The 22,049-nt window shown below is 30.1% G+C and overlaps 1 protein-coding gene across 3 annotated transcripts in view; it reads right to left on the bottom strand.

Annotated features, from left to right (window-relative positions):
- Nucleotides 1–313: 313 nt before the first annotated feature.
- The window catches only part of LOC139481148 (uncharacterized), a 45,092-nt gene continuing 23,356 nt past the window's right edge, over nt 314–22,049 (bottom strand). Inside the window, exons 7-17 of one of the 3 annotated variants that reach the window (XM_071264267.1) lie at nt 21,460–21,551; nt 16,784–16,860; nt 15,132–15,219; nt 14,386–14,491; nt 11,849–11,882; nt 11,324–11,439; nt 10,501–10,551; nt 7,797–7,838; nt 5,871–5,902; nt 5,018–5,139; nt 314–3,505 (exon numbers count right to left, since the gene is read on the bottom strand). In XM_071264267.1, coding sequence (XP_071120368.1) covers nt 2,996–3,505; nt 5,018–5,139; nt 5,871–5,902; nt 7,797–7,838; nt 10,501–10,551; nt 11,324–11,439; nt 11,849–11,882; nt 14,386–14,491; nt 15,132–15,219; nt 16,784–16,860; nt 21,460–21,551 — 1,270 coding nt within the window. In that variant the 3' untranslated portion in view covers nt 314–2,995. Of the gene's footprint in view, nt 3,506–5,017; nt 5,140–5,870; nt 5,903–7,796; nt 7,839–10,187; nt 10,212–10,500; nt 10,552–11,323; nt 11,440–11,848; nt 11,883–14,385; nt 14,492–15,131; nt 15,220–16,783; nt 16,861–21,459; nt 21,552–22,049 lie in introns of all 3 variants that reach the window. The other 2 variants (XM_071264266.1, XM_071264269.1) reach the window with 2 other exon arrangements.

Here is a 22,049-nt window from a genome sequence, read left to right as displayed (position 1 = left end):
TATATTGTTTTATATTGTGCTGCCTTGTGTCTATTAAACATTTCTTAATTTATTATATATTATTTATTTACTAAAAGGTTAAAAATATTTTGCTAAATGGGAACAATTTAAATTTTCGCTAAAATGGGTTTTACTTTGGTGCTCAAACGTCCTTTTTTTTTCGCTCAAATGTCCTCCCGATACAATTAGATTACATCAAGAGAAACTTTGAAGAGCAGTAATATCAATTTGCAAATTATTATAAAAAAACCAAAAAGATAGGATCAGGCAGACCAAGACAAAAAGTATGTCAATGCTTTAAAAAAACAAAGAATGATTTACAAATATTTTATTGTGATAAAATGGTCACAAAAATAGTTTATTGACAATATAAGAACAAAATAATATCAGATAAACCTACAGACAAATTTGACTATATAAAGAGATATAAACGAATACATAGAAATATAACAGATCTACTATCCAGTATAACAATTTTAACAACCAACAAATTTCTCCTCTAGGAGACATAATGGAATCACAAGAGATGACTATTAAAAATTTCTGACATTGTACACAAAAAGTAAATGCAGGTTTGACCAGCATACTGCAATAAACCTTTGAATATTACTACCGGTATTTCAGACCTAAGAAATTAATGATAAAACACCCCAAAACTGTATTTAATAATATATAATAATATTTAAAATAATATGTTAAACCCAATAATAATGGATTTTGAAAACAGTTTTAAAACAATATTAATAATGCCTTCATTACTAAATCCTTTTATTCATTTTATGTAATGGTAATTTATATAACGGTTAACACTTGTAACTTTATGATTTCCTCATAAAAAAGGTCTAACATAATTATATTTTGCAAGTTCAATAATTTTGAAACATGGTAACAATTGAAATCAATCGTGCAAATATCTACCGAATTTATAAAAAGAACAACAACTATACTAATTCATTAAAGCTCAGATCTATAACAATAATAGAGGTAATGTTTTATTGCTTATAACATTGTCAAATAAAATATAACTCAACTAGATAGGCTGGCAAATAATAGAGAAAACTAAAGTTTTTTTTTTTGTCAAACCCAATTTTCAAAGAAATAAGTGAACTCCTCATTTATCCAGACAAACATGAAAAAAAAAATAACCATGAAAGAAAAATAATGAATTTTCATCTTGGCTGATGATAAAAACATAGACAGTATTGAAAAAATGCTAATGGGAGGTAACTCAATATAATTAAATAACATGATGGTAATTACATAGTAAAACTAAATAAGGATACATACAGTCAAGTTTAATAATAAATATGGAATGTTTCGATATATAATATCAATGTCATGGGGGACAAATGTGACAATATAAAAATACTGGTGTATAAAATAGCACTAATATCAAATCCCTTTTCACCAACTAATGTATCACAGTTTTAACAAATTTGATGAAACCAACTACAGAATTACCAAATAGAATGATTAAGGCATACTTTATAATTTTGTATCATATGGTGTTCTAATTTCATACAAAACAATACTGAATTACAAATTAAATTATTTATGCAGAGAACATCTTGATATAAGTAAAAGGGAGTCAATACACTTTTAAGGGAGATAATCATTAACACATAAGAAGAAATCTTATGATCAGGACTTCAAATCAGAAAAATTAATAATTGTGCTAAATAACTCACCAACTGAGATTTTACTAAATTTCAAAGCTTGTATATTATTAGTTACTACCCATCTTTTAAAGAAGCACACTGTTTTTAAGATCTCAATATGTTAGGGACTTTTGACAGTAACAGCCAATTTGATTCATATTTTTAGATTTTATAAAGTAGATGTAGTAAAGATTCTAATTTGTATGGTATGGAGTCATGGACAAAATAAATAAAAGTTGTGAAATTGCAGCAAAATTGCATATCAAATTGTGTATATTATTCATAAAAAAGTTTCTTTTTAAATAAACCACAAATTGTCTGTAGAAGGTAACATCTGTTTTTGCATAATTAACAATATTTACAAATAAATTATTTCATTCAATTATTTACAATTGTACAATGTGTCTACTTAATAGAATTTTGATATGTATTTATGATACAAAATATACAATTAACATGATAAGCTTATATCGATATGTGTGTAAAAAAAATCAATTAGAATTTATGGTTAATGAAATTATGAGTAAAAATATTATATTGCAATATAAATTTGTAAGGCTAATTAAAAAATGTAGAACTTTTTTAAAATATCAATCAAATATTGCATTTTTCTAATCTGTTTTTAGTTAAATTAAATGACTCTTTTTTTTTGTTTTCTGTTTTTATCTGAAACCTTTAATCTACATAATAAAGTGACCATGAGATTTAACATTAATTTAAATATGTGGGGTACATGCAAATTTCATATTTGACTTATACTATAATTGGCTAAATGATAATGGAATTTCATAATTTTTGTATATATTTTTTTTTGTAATTTGAATAATGCTACCAAATAACTTCAATGCAATGTTAACATAATTACTGCATATATGAAATCAATTGATTAGACATTAACATATTGATATGAGTTTGCTGAAACTGAAACTGTTATTAAAAAGTTGAATTAGTTTCTACTGACCCTTCAAGGGTTTAAAAGAAATTCCATATTCATCTAGATCAAGGAAAATCACCACATCGAATAATTTTGCAACTGCTATGCAGTTAAATTATAAAAATAAGAAAATGTGGCAAGACTGTCAATGAGACAACCATATCACTTCAATTCTGTTTTTCAAATGTATGAATATAATTTGCAACTGATAATGTTAAAATTGTCTTTTCTATGGCATTAACATAAAATTCAACTTTGAAAATCATCAATTCCCTGTGCTGTCCATTGAGCGAATACATTTTAGACACTCAATTGAATAGTAAAATAATTCCAAACTGCAGAAATTAAACCCAGTATTCAGCAAACACTCTATAAATGACAAATTAAATTACTTCGAAATTGACTATGATATATCTGCCATGGAATGCCTTGTCTTTGAAGGTGTTTTATTTGAATTAACAATACTGCGTAGCTCATCACGGATAGATTGAATTGTTTGATCAGGAGTCGCTTCCCTTTGAGAAAGGTTTGTTGTCACTATATCTGTCTCATCCATATCTTTTGATGTTTTGGAGTGAGGTCTATGAGGTTTAGAATGAGACACGTTGCCATTTAGATTTTTCATTTCTACACTTTGCTGAGAAGGTCCTTTTGAACCAATATGACTAGATTTAAGACCAGATAAATTTGAGCTTTTAGTTGCTCCAATGTCATTCAGCATTGTGGATCTATTTGGTTCATAATTTCCAGATTTTCTATGTTCGTGCGGTCCTCCACTCTTATCTAAATCCATAGTCCTCAAAAGAATAGGTTTTGGAGGTTCTGTGGTCAATGTTGGACCATTGTAATTAACATTTGCCACTGGTCTTTTACCTGGACTCTTCTTGTTGAAATCTCTCCCTAATGATGTTTGCTGTAATAATACATAATCATATTTATATTAAACTATTAAATCAAAACCTAACCAAGGATGTTTTACTTTACAATTATTAATGCTTATAGTTCTATATTAATACTAATTTTTCACCATTCCACAAGGTCAAGTTTTACAAGACTGTTTATGGGGTCTTTACACTAAAACAATTAGATGTGTACTAATCAATATCTTTTCTTGGATACATGATTTTTTTTATTAATTGTTATTGGCTTGAAACTAGCTTCCATTAAATTATTGAATCAATCTCTTTCATTTGATTTTCATAGTTTGTTATTATGTTGTGCTAATACACAACTGTCCCAGGATAGAGGAGGGATGGGTGCTAGCAAACATGATTCACCTACTACATTCTGTTTGTTCCTGTCCCAAGTCAGGAGCCTGTTATTCAGTGGTAGTCGTTTGTTGATGTACTGGAATGGTTTGTTGTTTGTTAGTTACATAAATCATGACGTTTGTTTTCTCATTTGAAGTGTTGAACGTTTTCTAATGTCAGTGCCTTTTATAGATAACAGAAACTTTACTTGGATTAACAACAGAATCTAGGCATGGAGTAACCACAGAAAGTTATCATAAATTATTATATAATTAAACATTACTAATTGATTGACTGTTGGTGTCTGATCAGACATTTTTGTGTCAGTTAGGTTTTATTGGTGAAGGAAGCTGGAGTACCAGGACCATGACCTGCATCAAGTAAAACTCACATTCCTTGTCAACTAAGATTCAGTGGCGGATCCAGAAGTGGGGGCCCACTGACTGCCTAAGAGGGGGCCCAATTCAGTCATGCTTCAGTGATTCCCGATATAAGCAACACAATTTTTCCCAGAAAAAGGGGGGAGGCCCCCTGGGCCCCCACATAATCCCCCTCTAAGATTGAAGTCAAGAGCATTTGCCAACTGAGAAATCAAAGATATTTATAATTGCTATTAAAAAAGCAGCATTTTCTGGACTAACTATAAAACTTGGCATGGGTAAAATGTCTTCCTGATAAGAAATTTGGTAAGACCGTAACAAATTATGGACGATGATTTAAGTACAACTCAATCTGCAACTCTGTATGATCTTACCACAGAACTTAGCATTGGTCAAAATGCTCCTTAATTAACACTTCTGTGATGGATTAACAAAAGAATTTCTAATGCAACATTGTTTGTAACGTTCATTTTGATTGGATAACATCACCAATTTTCAAGTCATCAATTAAGACAAGCATAGACAATATATGAAAGATTTTAAATATATGATTTGACGATGTTTTCTGTCAGTTTCATTAGAATGGAGATAACAGTATTGTATTTTAAGCTCTGATGGCATCAATTGGTGATTTGATGGTACGAATACCTGTTTACTGGCTCCACTAATGTGTCGACAGTAAACTTAATTTGTGACCATCAAATCATCAATTGATGCTGTCAGAGCTTAAAATAGAATACAGTTATTTCCTAATTGGATAAAAGTTCTTCTTGATAACATTTTTGTATAGCTTACCATAGAATTAGGCATAGATATAAGTGCTACTTGGTCAGCAGCTCTGTAAGGACTCCACGTCTGCAGTGTTTCTGGCTGTGGTGTATGATTTGTATGTACAAACATTGGCTCATGCTTTTTCTCTACAAAAAATAACAGTGTTATTAGAAAACAAAAAAGTTGTATTTTAATTTCATGTCCAATTGCATTTAAATATTTTGTTTGGAAAATTTATGATTGAATATTGTTTGATTTATGTCCAGTGATATACATTTCATTCATGTTTAGGATGAGAAAAAAATAACAATTATTACAACAGTTAGGTCCTGTGATAGGGTTGAGAAAGCCAAGAGGAATATTTAGGATGCCACTGGAAAACATTGAGAAGTTGAGCCTTATAACAGGGTTAATTGTGTACCCCTCAAATTGCAACAAGGGTTCTCTAATGTGTTTGTAAGTAAATTTGAGTATCTACCAATATATCAAAAGTCATTGATGAATAAATATGAATTAAGATACATATAGAGTAACTGCTCATTGGTTAATAATGGAAAAGTACTCATATGTGAATCAATAGGAAACTAAAATATAAAGTTTTAGAATGAAATATGAAAGAAAGCTCCTATGAAGAATTGAAATTTTAATCAATTAAAGCATTTGCTTGTTATGTAAAACAAGACATTTTAAAACGTACAACAAAAACATAGACTTTTTTTTTATTTTGACAGATAAGTCTCACAAATGAAAGCCATTTCTACATTTAATTTGCTAATTTCAGTAAAAGTTTATACCATAAGTTTGTAGCTATATTGGCCTTCAAAACATTAAAAGTAACATGTGGTTTTCAAGCTGTCAAACTGAAACTACAAATTACCTGATTGAGCTTTTAAATCATCTGCTCTAAATCTGAAAAATAACAATTATAATGAAATATTGTAATGCAAATATTCTACTGGTTCTGTAGCTAAACTAAAAATCTCACACAATTCATTTTATTGTAAATAAATTGTCTACTAGTAATTCGTTTCATTAGATATGATATAAACAAGCATGTGTCCCCAGTACACAGATGCCCCATCTGCACTATCATTTTCTATGTTCAGTTGACCGTGAAAATGGGAGAAAATCTTTAATTTGACATTAAAATTAGATAGATCATATCATAGGGAACATGTGTACTAGGTTTCTAGTTGATTGGACTTCAGCTTCATCAAAAACTACCTTGACTAAAAACTTAAACCTGAAGCAGGACAAACAGATGGACGCACAGACCAGAAAACATAATGCCCATCAATGGTGCATAAAAATTAAAGAACATGAGGCTCCATAGTCAGAAACATTTTTTAAATGCTTCACTCCTTGACATATTAAAACAATAATTAATCAATTACTTTTTAAAATGCCATTTTCACATTTAAAGCATCAATTGAAATATTTTAAGATTTTCTATCGAAACAGGAATGACAGCAGGTGGACGAAAACCATTCTCTTTTCAATTCTAATGTCAGTTTTCTTTCACAATAAATTATCCTACAAGATGTAAAACATACATCTGACATTTAAACATATTTTGTGCATAGAAAATATGACAAAACTTAATAAAACTACATTTGAAATTGAACTAAAATTACAACATAAGATTAAGAATTCTCAAGGCAGCATGTGTCCCTCAGAATCAGCTTTCTTCTAAAATCGAAAAACTTAATCAGTGACATTAATTTACTATTTAACAGTCGTGATATTTTTCGTTAAAAAACTTAGTCATAATGTGAAAACTGTAAAAAAAAAAATGGAAATTTTTATCAACCGATTACTTTTTTGCAGAATTGTAGCAGAATCAAAATGTGGAAATAAACCACTGAATTATATGGCAACAGTGATAATTTTACATCCAATTCAAGTTTTAACGTGTTTTTCGTTAAATGGCAAATTCAGTTTTAAATCATAAAGGATGGTGTGCAAGGTTCAAGACTGTGAACATATTTGTCAGATTCTGCTTCAAGTATGCAAAAATAGTAAGGTTTTTTTTATTGGTTAATATATTTCCATGTTTCAGTAACAAAAGTAATTGGGATGTAATGTTTTTCTTACATGTACTCAAAGACTGAGGAGTTATCTGATAAAAAATCCTCTCTGGAAAAGTTTAAAAACATCGTTAATATTATAACCATTTTACTCATGCATATCCAATTTGAATATCTATCAATTCTATATACATTGTATTTGACTATCATATAGGCAATATAATTTTTAGTTATTGCAAAACAATTGAATTATAGATAACTAAATTGTATATTTTATAATTAGGAATAAAAAAAAAATCTGTTTTAATTTTTCTAACTTTCCAACTGTATATGTTTGTTCTTTTTAGGACAATGTCTATTTTGGTCTATTTTCTTCTCTTAAGCTCATTTGGTTTACAGCTCACTGAATCATTCACTGCACAGTTTCCTAATGACTATAAAGAGCAAATTACATTCAAGACTTTCAGTCAACAGCAGTGGCATATAATCTAGCCTTTTGGAAAGGCTGTGGGATAAGAATGAAAGACAACCCATGACTATTGCTGAATAATTAGAAAATGAAAATAAACTGAACTGGCTCAAAACTAAAGCATGAATATACATCTGATTGGACCTTGTTTTCTTCATTTTCATAACCTTCCCAGTACTCCAGTTTATCTAGAACTAATTATGAGTTTTCTGTAGGTTTTCTTCAGTTTTCTAACCTCCCAGGACCCCCCTGTTTTTATTATCTAGAACTGATCATGCATTTACTGGTACTTTAAACCCAAACTTACCCTTGTTTAGTCTGTGTCTTATTTTCAGGGGAGACTTTATTTCTGTAAAATTTAAAAAAACAAGTTAAAATATTTTAGTACAAAATTATTTATACAATCCTGAAAGTGGATAAATTAAAATCTTAGCCAGTGATTATCCCATCAAGCAAATATAAGAGATGGAAAATGTTCAAGTACCAAAAAACTAACGGGGTATTTTTTTATATACATTGTATATCTGAAAATACTACATCTTAGTTTGTTATGTTGCAAACTTTAACAATGGAATTTAAGTTTTAAACTGTACAGTAACATTATATTTTAGTATGATATGTGCTAATAAAAACACAATTTGTATAGCCAGAGGCTCAAAAGAGCCTTTATTTGCTTGTCTGGTATTTTTGTGTAAAAAAAAGATGAAATGCAACAAGATTATTTATATTGAGTGATTTTCTGTCTATTTTCTATAGTTTTCAAGATATTAGGTCAAATGAAGTGCTTGTGAGCACTAAACGTTAAAGATTGCATTCATTTTGCAGTTGGAATTAAAAATTGAACATTGCATTAAATATATCAGCATCTGAATTCAAAACCTACAAAAATTAACAAAGGAAGATAACTCTAATCTTTGATAATACTTTCGACAATACTTCATTTATCATTCCATTCTATACACAAAGGAAGATAACTCTAATCTTTAATAATACTTTCGACAATACTTCATGCATCATTCCATTCTATACATAAACACTTTCTTACTATTTCCAATTTCTCTCTATCTTATATGGCTTTCAAATCAAAAGGAAAAAACACAAAAAATAGGGGAAAAAAATAAATATCATTTAATGGCAATTACTCCATTAAGAGTCATGTGGCAATTTCTGCAACATACAACAATTTTTGCAGGACAAATTAGGTAGATTTGACACTCTGAAAATTTCTACTCCTTGCTAGTAGATTTTCTTTTTCTTCATGTGTCTCTATCTGATTTCAAGATAGAAGCTAATATTTTGATTTTATCCATATGTTTTATTTTCAGCAATGGTGGCCATCTTGGTTTTTTGGCAGGTTTGTGTGAAACAATTTTTTTAAATCTAATATTTATAGGCTGATATTAAGTGTGGATACATTTGGCTGATATTAGCCTGGTAATTTAAAGTAAAAGCTTTTTGTAAAAGTTAAAAGACGATGATAGACATGTGACGACCAATGAAGAGAAAAGCTTAAAAGGGCTGAAACAAAGAGCTGAAAGTTCTAACATGCTCTATTTATTCTCCATGCAGCAAACTAACAGCTGGGAAAAAATCTTGTGATTATGATTCTAATAATCAAGTAGGATGTAATATAAGATCTATTATTAATATTATCTTAGCTAATTTGAGCAATGTAATGTGTCATACTGTGATATAGTAATATTTAGGTGAAAATGTATTGAGGATCAAATTTCAAATTTTCTTGTAATTCCTAGTATTTCAGCTAATTCCTTATGAAAAGCACAGACTAGTTGTTTAAAACAATTTAAGACATGATGAAAGAATGATAAAAGGGTATGGGTGTAAATCTACATGCAAAGTCATGCATAATACACTTTAAATTTATTTCATAAATCTATTTGGTAGAAATATATCCAACCAAGTTAGTTGTTTTAAAAGCATACTTAAGGCACATAAAAGTAATTACAAAATATAGGGGTACGGCATATAACTTGGGACACAAAAGGAGATAGGTCTCATCTTATTGATGCATGAAGGAATAGTGTGATCTTAAGTTTGCAGTTAGAATCTGAGATGTTCTCATATGAATACTGTTTTATAGTATAAACAGATGATTGATCAATATCAAGAAGTTTTACTGAATCAACTTATTGCACACCTTATAAAATTCTTTATAAAAAAAACCATGACACTTTATAAATATTTCCCTAAGAAATGCTAACATGATGCTTACATTACATAATCATAAGCCTTTTAACAACTAGATTTCTAACATAAGATAAGCAACACTTATGTCTCAGCTTGTAGGACTTTTGCCACAGGCATGATTATACTATCAACTTGCAACATTTGTACAATAATCAATAACATCATATCAAGAAAAATATGTATAAAAAGAATATAACTTGTAAAACTTATACAACAAAGCAATCATATTTAAGACATACTGTACATGTTAGTAAGGGGAGATAATACATTGATGATCATGGAGAAAATCAAACTACCCATGCAAATCGAGTAAAAACTTTCAGATCTACTTATTAGAATGATAAATTGATAAATAACTTCTAGAAGGAGCTATAAGTAGCACAATATCAACATATAATTAAGTGTCCAAAATTAAAAATAGAAGTTTAAGTTTTCTTCATGATCATCATCTAGAAAGTCTACATAAGTTAAGACAATATAAGATCATCACCTATGTCTTTTTCTTCTCCGAGATCTGTTCAAATTTTAATATTATAAACATAGTTTTATGACATCTGAAGATGGACATAAAGTTTGTAAGAAATCTGATACAAACTGAACCCTTCACTCTGTTCATTTACAAACAGTCTAGCAATATGCAAATTAAAAGGTCAAAGTGAAAGACAAAATTTAAATCTGATTGGATTTGTGAATGAAAAGTGAATTGTGAACAATATTAATGGTAAAAATCTGCCATAAAAACATACTGTGATTGTTGCAAAGACACACATATTTTTTACAATTTTAGTGACACATTAAAATACCTGTGTGTAAATTTTCTAATTGGGGTAGCTGATTTTGCTACTTTTTTTGTTCTGTGAAAATATAATCAGGTAATTACAATACACTTCAACTACAAGTTACTTTCTAGTTAAAGTGGTTAAAAAACAATATTCAGTCATTCATGTAAATTTTAATTCTGAAATTGGAAAATTGGTAATGGATGTTCCAGATTTTTACACATGGAGAATAGAAGGCACTTTTTTAAGAACCTCACCACCAATAATATAAAATTCTAATTTTACTTAAAATTCTTACAAAGTTCTTAAGAATATATGCTATAACCAACAACTTATGAATTTAAGTAAGTCCCATCCCAACCCTATCCCCCTCCCCTCATTGGTTAAAATCTGGATCAGCCTTTATGTATTATTTTAATGTTTATAAAAGTTTCTTTCAGATGAGAAGTACAAAAAACATATCCATTCCAATGCTGTAGATAAATTCTATAGAAGAGCATATGATTTTGAAATTTAAGTTAGAATAATCACTGAGGTGAGCCAGCTACCATGAGAAAAGAGGAGGTTTTATTTGAAGTTAGTATGTTATTTCTTTACAAGAATCAAAGAAGAGTTTGGAGATATGATTTTTTACAGGTTAAAGTAATTAAGCCAGACTGCCTTTTCATCCATGACTAGCAAAATTGGCATCTTTGGTAAGTTTGATCCCTGGTGGTTAGGCAATGTTTTTTACATTGTTATTCATAAAAGTATTTTCTTGTCAACACAAGTTAATGGTTAGGTTATTAATGTTAAACCTATTGTAACAAATTAGATTCTATAAAGAAAGCTTTTGGCTTCAACCTACCCTTCACCATCATTCATGGATTCTGCAGGTGAGATGAGTGCAAATGCATCGTCTAACAACCGGTGCATCCTATGTCGTGCCTCTCGTAATGACTCATCTTCTACAAATCCATCATTCTACAGAAGAAAGAAAGATTATGGGTAAAACAGTATATTTCCAAAAATTTCTCATTTCAAATACTTTTACTGTCCATTATTTATCACTTCAGTACACTTAAAACAATTCTTTTTTAGCAGATCAGTTCAAATTTCTACATGAATGGGAGTATTTTCTCATAAAATGTATTTCAATTTGATCCATTATTGAATTATTTTCTGAAACTTTTCATTTAAAATGAAGTTTCATTTTGTTGGTAATTCACATGTTTTCCAGATTTGACTTTTATTTTTCAGAGAATAAAGAACTTCTCAGTTCAGCATAAGTTCTTTTCATCTATATATTAATAAATATGATTTCAAGATTGTAGAAATATAAAGCTTGACCAAACTTCTAATCTGTCAAAACTTGAAATGAAATAGAACTTACTTGTTTTCCTTCTTTGTCTTTTGTACCTTTTTTCCTAAAAGGAAATAATGTACTTGTAAATATATACTGAGCCAAAAAAGTTTTGCAACAAAAATATAAAATTTTATTTATTACGAAATCATAACAACATATAATTTAATAATAACAAAATGGAATTATGACATGTAAGAAGCAACATGCATGTTTATCACTCACATTCACTATGAATTTCTTTGATGTTCTTTGTATGGAGCGCAGTAGGGTCAAAATGCGGAATGAGTATAGTGTTATTCAAAATCGATTTCTCGTCAATTCTCATCGTGCATCAATAACGGATTGGCAAACACTACAGTACCTGCCCTTAGTCTATGCACTCCTTGTGTAGCGGGAATAAACTTGTTACGTGTTGACGTTAAGGGAAGATAGCACTCCACCCTTGACATTAGTTTTTTTGGTATACCAGATCTTGGCCTATCTTGCGCAGTTGCAATTTGTCGATTTTGGTATACCAGATCTTGGCCTATCCTGTGCAGTTGCAATTTGTCGATATCTGTTTGTTAGTCTCTAAACTGTTGACTTATGCACATTAAATCGAGCCACGACGTTGTCAACACTCATTCCAGCATCAACCATTTCAAGAGCTTTCTAACGGTCATTTTTCGGGGAGGACTTGTTGACGCCCCATGCAATTTTTTCTAACGTTTATGTGTTTTACTTATCAATGGTGTGTCTCTAAACGTCAGTGAAAAATAAATTTCAAATTTCGTTTTAAAAGTACAGGTACAGCAGGTAAAACATCAATTACACGAGCAAAGCTTAAATTGTGTGAAATCAATCACCCTTAAAAAAAAGTATGACTGTTACAGGTAAACCATTAGGATTATATCAATGATGTTATTTTTTTTTGGCAAAAACTTCCAAAATACCATTCTAAAATAATGAATAAAATATAATGCCAGTAAAAATATAAAAACAGATCATAAAATACTGTAAACTATATATTATCAACGCGTATTCATCAGTGATATGACTATATATTAACATTACTGTATGCTCAATGCATATATCTTGGTCTGTTTTCGAATGGTGAACTGATAAAAAATATAATCATTAAGTTTCTATTCTAAGCCTTTGGAAAATTTGTACTTCGTTGTACATTTAAATTTGTAGTTCATTTGTACCCACAAAAACTAGTATCCAACAAATAATAATGAAGCCACAATAAATGCATCATCCATGACTCCACTTGCTCTTTCCATGACAATAATACAAAATTTAAAACAAAAACTGAAAGATTAATCCAGCTAGAGAGTATCTTGGTTTTTCATTTAAATGCAATAATAGAAGTGAATGTTTCTTTTCTAAGGTGTAAGAACATTGAATGAACACATCTTTTTGTGTATTAAACAAGGGAAATACTGCTCACTTATAATACCTTTGATAAGAGTATTCAGTAAACTTGATAAAGCTTGATGCAAAATTTCTGGAAGCTCTGACTTGCAGTTCCTGATAAAAATGTGAAACATTCTTGTGACAGACACACAAAATGAGAGAAAGGGAAAAAAAGTATACCACTCCTTCAGGTCCAAGTACACAGTTATTGTCCTTTGGTTTTTGTTGTCTACGAATATAGTCCCTAGTGTGAACAGTGTATAACTTGGATTTTTAATTTGATACACTTTCCCAATTTATTTCTTGATATTTAATGCATGAATAAAGTATGGGGATGAAATTACATGTTGAAAAAATTTGGGTGCTGAATCTTTATGTTAAGTAATGATTTGGTCCAGTTCAAAAAGGTCAAATTTTATTATGTCTGAAGCTGTCTTATATCTATTTGGATGTAGACTTGTATTTTATATAAGCTCAAAGTGAATGCATTTATGTAAAGATATTTACAAAATGTATCCATAATTTATTTCTTGATATTTTTAATGCATGAATAAAGTATGGGGATGAAATTACATGTTGAAAAAATTTGGGTGCTGAATCTTTATGTTAAGTAATGATTTGGTCCAGTTCAAAAAGGTCAAATCTTATTATGTCTGAAGCTGTCAAACTGAGTTTTAGACCCCCTTAACACAGAATTGTCAATATTTTCGGTTAGAGCTGGTGGGAGTTTCTATAATTTTGATATTATTTGTCCCACTAGTTTTTTAAGGGGGTCTAAAACTCAGTTTGACAGCTTCAGACATAATAAGATTTGACCTTTTTGAACTGGACCAAATCATTACTTAACACTACACTGTAAAAATCTTTTTGAGATAGAGCAGGAGTGATTTTTTAATTTGAATTTATTGTCTAAAGGAAATGCACTACAAAATTAATGTGTTCTCGGGCCTAATCAGATCAGGGTTATATCTTTGTTTTGATTATTTTAGTGCACAATACATGAAAACTGTACTTATACCTATAATGGTTAAATACAGTTGTCCCATAGGCACTCATACCACATCTTCTTATATCTATTTGGATGTAGACTTTTATTTTATATAAGCTCAAAGTGAATGCATTTATGTAAAGATATTTACAAAATGTATCCATAATTAAATTCTTACTTTTTGGGTTTATGTATAAATACATCAGGTACTTCATCTGTACTATGACCTAACACAGCATCTATTTCTTCTTGTCCTGACAAATATTCCTTCATTGCCTCTTGATCTATATTAAAATAATGACAACCATAAAAGAGAAAAATATATCTTAAAAATATATCAAAATTTTTCAGGTAAAAGATTTTACCACAAAATAAAAACAAGTGAAAGGTTGAGCTATAAAATAGGACAGACGGAGGGACAGAGGTAAACAGTATACCCCCACAGTTTTAAAGTGGGGGTATAATAAATATCTGATTTTATGTAAAGAATGTAAGCAATAAGAAAAAATTACATATTTAAGTTAATGTGATGTCTTCTAATTAATTTACCCAACAAAATTTCTAACTTCATAGAGAATTATTTTAAACCACATGCATAACTTAAGGCTATTCCAGGAAAAAAAGTGTGGAGTTGCACAACACTTTTTACATCCTCCACCACCCATCTTTTGTAATAGAACTGTATTTCCTTACAATCTATTTACCAACAAAAACATTTGAGGTGTCCAATCCTCCCTAAAACAAATTCCTGGAATAGCCCTTATATTTAATAAGTGGCAAGGATTTGAAAACTCTAGAAGTTGGATACCATTTTTTGAAATGCCTTGTCTAATTAATATTGCAAAATTCTGCAAATGATTTTAACATTGATTTGGAATGTTACTGTCCTTGAATTTTACTTCATTTACAAATCAAATAACATACCTTTTTCTCTCTTTTTCCTTTTTTCTCTCAGTCTTTGCTTATTTTTCTTTCTTTCAGCCTCCTTACTTTCCTTTAAATCATCATCAATCTGAAAAATTCAATATTTATACAATAAAGTCATTTAAGTTCCTTATTTTTGTTGAAGAGTTCCTGTCTTTATTGTCTGTCATAAAACTTCACATCTAATGGCACTCAATTTTGTCAGACTCTTTTACAAAAACATTTAAAACAGCTTAATATGACTTTGCTTCAGATTGACTTATTATAACTAATCACCAATAAGTTTTGAAAAAGATATTAAAATCAGAAATCTCTGTAGATTTAAAGGAGTAGGTCCGGTAAGGACCGATTTTGGCCTCAAATTTCAGGTTCATCTGACGAAAGATTTCGACCACTTTTTAAACACTTAAGTGTCTATTTTATTTGAATCAATTAGTTTATGCGAAAGATTTTGACTGATTTAGTCATTAAAAGCGACCCGATTAAAGCTCAAATATGAAAAATCTACCGAATATGCCGAAAAATGTAACTTTTCAGATGGTTTTTGTCAAAAATGAAAGTGGCCGCATCTGTGTTCATCCTCAACCTTTATATATGTTATATATTATTAGCAAATACAACTTACAGTTCAATATTAAGGATGAACACGAATGCGGCCACTTTCGTTTTACACGGAAACCGTCTAAAATTTAACTAAAATGCTAGAATTGTGAAGATTTCAGTAATTTAGCATGACTTAATGGTGCTAGTACCCGATATATGTGCATTGTATTGTCAAAAACAGCATATATCTATGTAGCAGAAGCATTCTACTGTCCAATAAATAACTTAAAGTTTACATTTTAACAATTTTGTAAAACTGCTATATTTTGGGGCCAAAAAGGGGTCTTACTGAACCTACTCCTTTAAAAAAATCATTTTTTTAGTTAAGTTACACTGCCATACTTGTGAAGGAGAGGCAAAAGATGACAAGAACAAGAATGTGTCCTCAGTACACGAATGCCCCACTCGCACTATCATTTTCTATGTTCAGTGGACCGTGAAATTGGGGTAAAATCTCTAATTTGGCATTAAAATTAGAAAGATCATATCATAGGGAACATGTGTACCAAGTTTGAAGTCGATTGGACTTCAACTTCATCAAAAACTACCTCGACCAAAAACTTTAACCTGAAGCGGGACAGACGGACGGACGAACGAACGGACAGACGGACGAACGGACGGACGAACGGACGCACAGACCAGAAAACATAATGCCCCTCTACTATCGTAGGTGGGGCATAAAAATACAAACTTATTAGTCAAACACATACTGAAAATGCCATGGCAAAATAATAAAAACAATCAAAGACAACAAACAGTATAGAAAATCCAACAAAGAAAACCAAATACAAAGACACAAACCCCAACAAAATCTAGATTGATCCCAGGTGCTCTGGAATGGTAAGCAGATCCTGTTCAATATATGCTGAGTTGATTTACAGTGATATTTCATATAATTGTCATCAGTCAGGTTTGCTGAATTTTATATCACCTATGACAAAAACAATCATTTATAAACAATTACTTTCGGCTTGTTTCTTTTTTAAAGGCAAATGTCTTGTTACCTTTTCCATACCCTTGTGAATCATACTAAGTAAATGTTTTGTTACCTGAGGTTCATATTTCTGTAGGTGTTTTGTCCTTATTAGCTTAGGTGAATTTTCATCTGGTTCTTCTAATCCAGCAACTAAAATGAGGTATAACACATACAATAAATCAGAACAAATTCTTTAAATGGATAACATCCTATCAAAATTGAATACATTTCCTAGGAGTATAGTTGACTTTAAAACAGTAATGCACACGTTATTATCCCAAGCATGCACATCCATATTTCAAAGTATCTATTGGGAAACAGCAAGAAGGTGTCTGACAAACTCTGAAATGTGTTTTTAAACATTAGAACTCATTACTGTCAAGCTGCTGACGTAATATAAAGTCATTCTGTTCTGTGACAATTTTTGTTTTAGTTCATTCAACATATCCATACAGAAAGTACACAGTAGTGCCTACATTTTTCTCCATGAATACCTTAGAGTAGTCTTTGGTCAATTTCTTAGGATCATTCTTCAACTTTTGAACTAGAAAGATGTATTTTTTCTTGTAGAAGTTTGCACCATTATAGAACTTTACCATTAACTTGAATGAATACAATCATATTTTAGTTTTGCTCTTTGTTAAACGCTGTACAGTGATCAATAGTTGTTAATTTCTAGATTATTTGGTCTCTGATGGAGAGTTGCCTCACTTTTATACCTAAAACTTAACCTGTAATCAAACTTAGAAGATTGGTGACTGGAGCATATGCAACCTGTTTCATTGGTGGTTATTGGTGAAAATCAGTGAAATGAGTGTGGCATTAAACAAGGAAGAAAAATAATAAAAAAAAACTTTCTTGTTTCTCTGGATACTTTTTTGTGGGTACCAATTTTCGTGGATTAAGGAAAATTTACATGTTCATGGATTTTTAATTTCGTGGTTTTGCCCAAGTCGGCATACAAGCTAACAGAACATGTATTATTCAATGAACACTTAATTTTGTGGTTCATCAATACCCATGAAATCCATGAAAATTGGTATCCTACATATAATAATGAATCCTCAGTACACTTTTACCAACAAGAAAGTTAAAGGGAAACTTCGCAAAAAAATCAAAAATTGATATTATGTTCATTCTGTATAAAAATGTTCAAATTCATAGATATTAAAGTTTTATTCCGCTAGATAAGCGATCACCATCGATTTTAAATTTAGAGTATCAATTCTCCGAGATCCGCCATCTTGTCTTCTTTCCCGATGAATAAAAACGATATGTCTATAAACCACAAAGAAACAAAACTACAGTAACCGATGTAGTCGTAATTGCGTGTCGATATCTTGTCAATCGTACGGTTGTTTAATACGACTAACTAACTTGATACGGAAAATATTCTTACTTTTTTTAAATTACCATGGTCTGTTGTTTTTAAACTGTTGATATTGGAATTAGGTGAAAAGTCAAAGTTGAAATCATAAATAAGTGTTCCGTGAAAATTGTTTTCGAAAATCTAATTTGTTCATAATTCTTTAATAAACTTTTTTCAAATATATTTTGATCTTCCCTTATCTGATCACCAGCATGGCTAAAGGTATTACTTCCAAAGGTATTGTGAGGGGTGTGAGGTGACACGTCCAGGTATTCAAGCGATTTCCTGTCGGGCTTGCAAGTTCATGCATCGTTTCACTTCTGCAGGTATCAATGGGTATTGATCAGTGTACACGGCTGATAACTTATAACTTTCCATTTTGAACTATCAGATGTATAATATACAACTCTGTCTTACTTGTCATTACTAAACTCATACGCTTGTTTATAAATAACATTTCTGGTGTAAAGAATATAATTCATAATATATAAATAAAACCCAAAAAATAAGATTTGATGAAATTAAAATCTATTTAAATATTTTTTCCAAGGGTGAATTTGGGAAAATGTAATATATAGGCATTGTCAATAGTGAAGGACAGATTGGAACAGACCAGAAATATTGATTTAAAAAAATGTACGCACTTGCCGACGATTCGTTTATACGACTGGATATAAAGTTACGGAACTATAGCGCAATTTAAAATATATACGTGTATACATTGAACATAAGAAAAAAACATATATTTTGAATAAATAGGGGTAAAAGTGTTGTAAATAGACTAGCCAACGTATGCCAACAGTGTAATCATCGAATGTCGATAGACTACAGTTGTATACCAAAAGAAGAAGAGAACCAATTTGATTTAAATACAGGTCGATGTATAACTTTTGCTTTGGTTCATTGAAGCTGTGGACCTAGGAAAATCACAGATTTATATTTCAATAAGATTGTTCTCAAACAAAGGAAGGAATTCGTCATCACAATTGTTATATATGCCACTGGACGAACACTAATTATCCCCAGGGGATGTGAATATTTTGCTGGGAAACTTTGAGTATCAAAGTTTCAAATTAATTTCTGGATTTATTTTCTTTCTTGGTATTCAATAACCGAAAAAGAATAAATTACTTGTTCGCTAAATAGGGATATTCTTGTCAGATAAAAGAATTTTAGTTATATTTAAAAAATAGGGAAATATGACATTAAATTGGTTCTGTCTTTTTTTAAACATCGTTAAAACGATGTGTGTCTAAGGTGAACGCCACAAGAACCCTGTAATACTAGTACGAGAGTATAGCATGTAAACATTCCTTCTCAATAATATGGTTGTATTGGAAAACTTTTCATACAGATTGACAACTCATTGTCCGATATGCATGTAATATTTGCCACATGACGTCCATAGTTCTTTCTACCATCATCACCTTATTCCTTGATATTGCTGTAAACATCGATGGTTCACACCCAAACAAAATGGGAGTAATGAACCTTCAGAGCTTCTCCGTGTTATACACTAGTGAAATATATAGACGAAATTTCTGTATTGAAATGAATCTACATCTCACAAACAGGATTTTCAAATAACGATTTTGAGTAATCACCTTACAAACAAATATAAACGTATGGCAAGATATAACCATGAAGGAATTTAGTTTTTGTCAGAACTCATCACTATATCATAAACGTATACGTATATATATGCATACAGTTTCAAATATCAAGAACAAGCGTTCGATGTCGATAGTCTGTTCTCTAACTGTTCAGAGTTAGACATGTCACTTGTTCATTCTTGGAAGCCTTCATATTCCCCGTCTAACGATGGGAACTCTTTCTGATTGTGTTGACTATAAATGATTGTATGGTAATTCTGTCGCTTATCTGTACAAGCGGTTGCATTTCCTCTCCTTTCCCAACAAACAAACGAACGAAACGCAACTAGTCTGATTTCTCTGGAGCTCATCCTCAATGGCTCTTATACGTCAGGAAACTTACATGTATACTAATGATTGTTTCATGAACAACGATGTATGAACGAACTATTATAAATTCGTCAATATCTGTAATGCATGACTATTAAAGTATAACTTTTATTACAACTACTGTATTACTTATTTGGATTAATGACGGCTATCATGTTCAACATTGCACAACTATTATCATAGAATTTTAAAAAAAATCCTCAAAAGATATAATGCCTTAGCTTAGATAATTAGTATTCTTTTCACAAAAAGTTCGTGTAAATGATTGTCAAATCAGTGAATTTAATTATGTAAGAATAAAATGTTAAAAAGAAACTAAAAAAAAATTATGCATGTTGTATGTTGTATTTTTTTGTCAATTAAAAACTTTAAAATTGCAATAGTTTTATTAGCATTTAAACACAGCCAGATTTGAATACAAGTTAAGAAATTCCGGTAAAGTCAATGATATCAAACAGATGTACAATGTTATATCAAATTGGGTAATATTGCATTTAGTTTTTATTAAAGATTAAAACTACTATTTTTTGCTTCATATTTGAATCTTTACGCCAATTGCCGCTAAGAAAGTAATCAAAAATTGTTTCCTTTTATTTTTATACACTTTCGGAATTACGAATCTGAATTTTATTTTCAATTAATTTACACAATTTAATTATTGTATCTTTATTCTCATCGTGTATTTAATCTTAGTGTATTAACATCATGACAGCATATACTCTAATCCTTTCTATTTATCCTTTCCAAATAACAACATTTATACCTGTGTACGCTTGAACTCACACCTGCGGCTAAATAGCTACAAGGTAAACGAATTGACCTCAAGCCGAGAAATATACAGTGACCTTTACAAAATAATATACACACTCTGCTCACACATTAGTTGCATTGAAATGATTATCAAAACAATAACGGTAAATAGAACTGAAATATTTTCAGTTCAATATCAGTAAAAATGTTCAATAAATATTTTATGAAAAAAATCTCAACAATAATTAATTAAATTTATTCAAAAACATTTACTAGAGATAATTTTATAGGAGTTTAATTCAATCAATACAAAACGGTATATATATGCATATTCACTTTCGTTCATTCTTATATTGTGGTTTATAACTTCGACCATTCGTCAGCTGTGCGCTTTTAATTACGTATATTGTCGATAAGCTATAAGAGTTAAACAGATTTTATTTTTTCCCAGAATTCAATAAATCGGGCTAATACGTCACGACCCACTCGAGAATTCAACCAAAAAGGTTACAAATACTTGATTTTCTCCGTTATTAGAAGGAATATAAATTTAAAACTTTGCAAATGTGTTTTTTATGTTAAGATGAACATAATTAGATGATAAGTAAAAAATCGCGGAATTTCCCTTTAATATAAAAGATAACTTACCAGCCTGACTACCTCTTTTCTTCTTTTTCTTGTTTTTTTCTTTTGTAGCATCATTATATTCTGTGACTATATTCATTGATTCTGCATCAGGTCTGAAAAAGAAAAAAAAAGTACATTGACTGGTTATGGCTACTCTGATTTGGTAAAAATGACTCATAAGAAAATTAATTTTACTTCTTAAAAGTTTTTTTGTGAAAAACTATTATGAAAGACAAAGTAAGCTATGTTTGTAGATGTCAAACTAAGTATACCTTCCATTCATATTGGTCACTCATATAAAATTTCTTTATACCTGGTGTACATAAAAATGAAACATTTTAGTTTTGGATTACACAAGACTGAGTGTAGATTACAATGTATTGTATCAAAAGAAAAATTTATAAGAGTTCCACAGAACCCAGCGTCTCGCCTTTTTTTGCTATTAGTAGCAGACTCAACAAAATGGGGAAAAAATTGTTAAAAATTTTCCTCTAGATATTTAAAATATCTTTTGATAGTACAAAATGTGCAAGTTTGGTAAAAATCCAGGATGGTTTATGAATCTAATAAATGTTTTAAAAAATAAACTAAAGACTGTATGGAAGAAAAAC

This window comes from Mytilus edulis, chromosome 7 (assembly GCF_963676685.1).
Source record: "Mytilus edulis chromosome 7, xbMytEdul2.2, whole genome shotgun sequence".
Classification (NCBI taxonomy): Eukaryota; Metazoa; Mollusca; class Bivalvia; order Mytilida; family Mytilidae; genus Mytilus; species Mytilus edulis.
The sequence above is the reverse complement of the archived record's forward strand: the minus strand, read 5'-3'. Positions and strand labels throughout refer to the sequence as shown.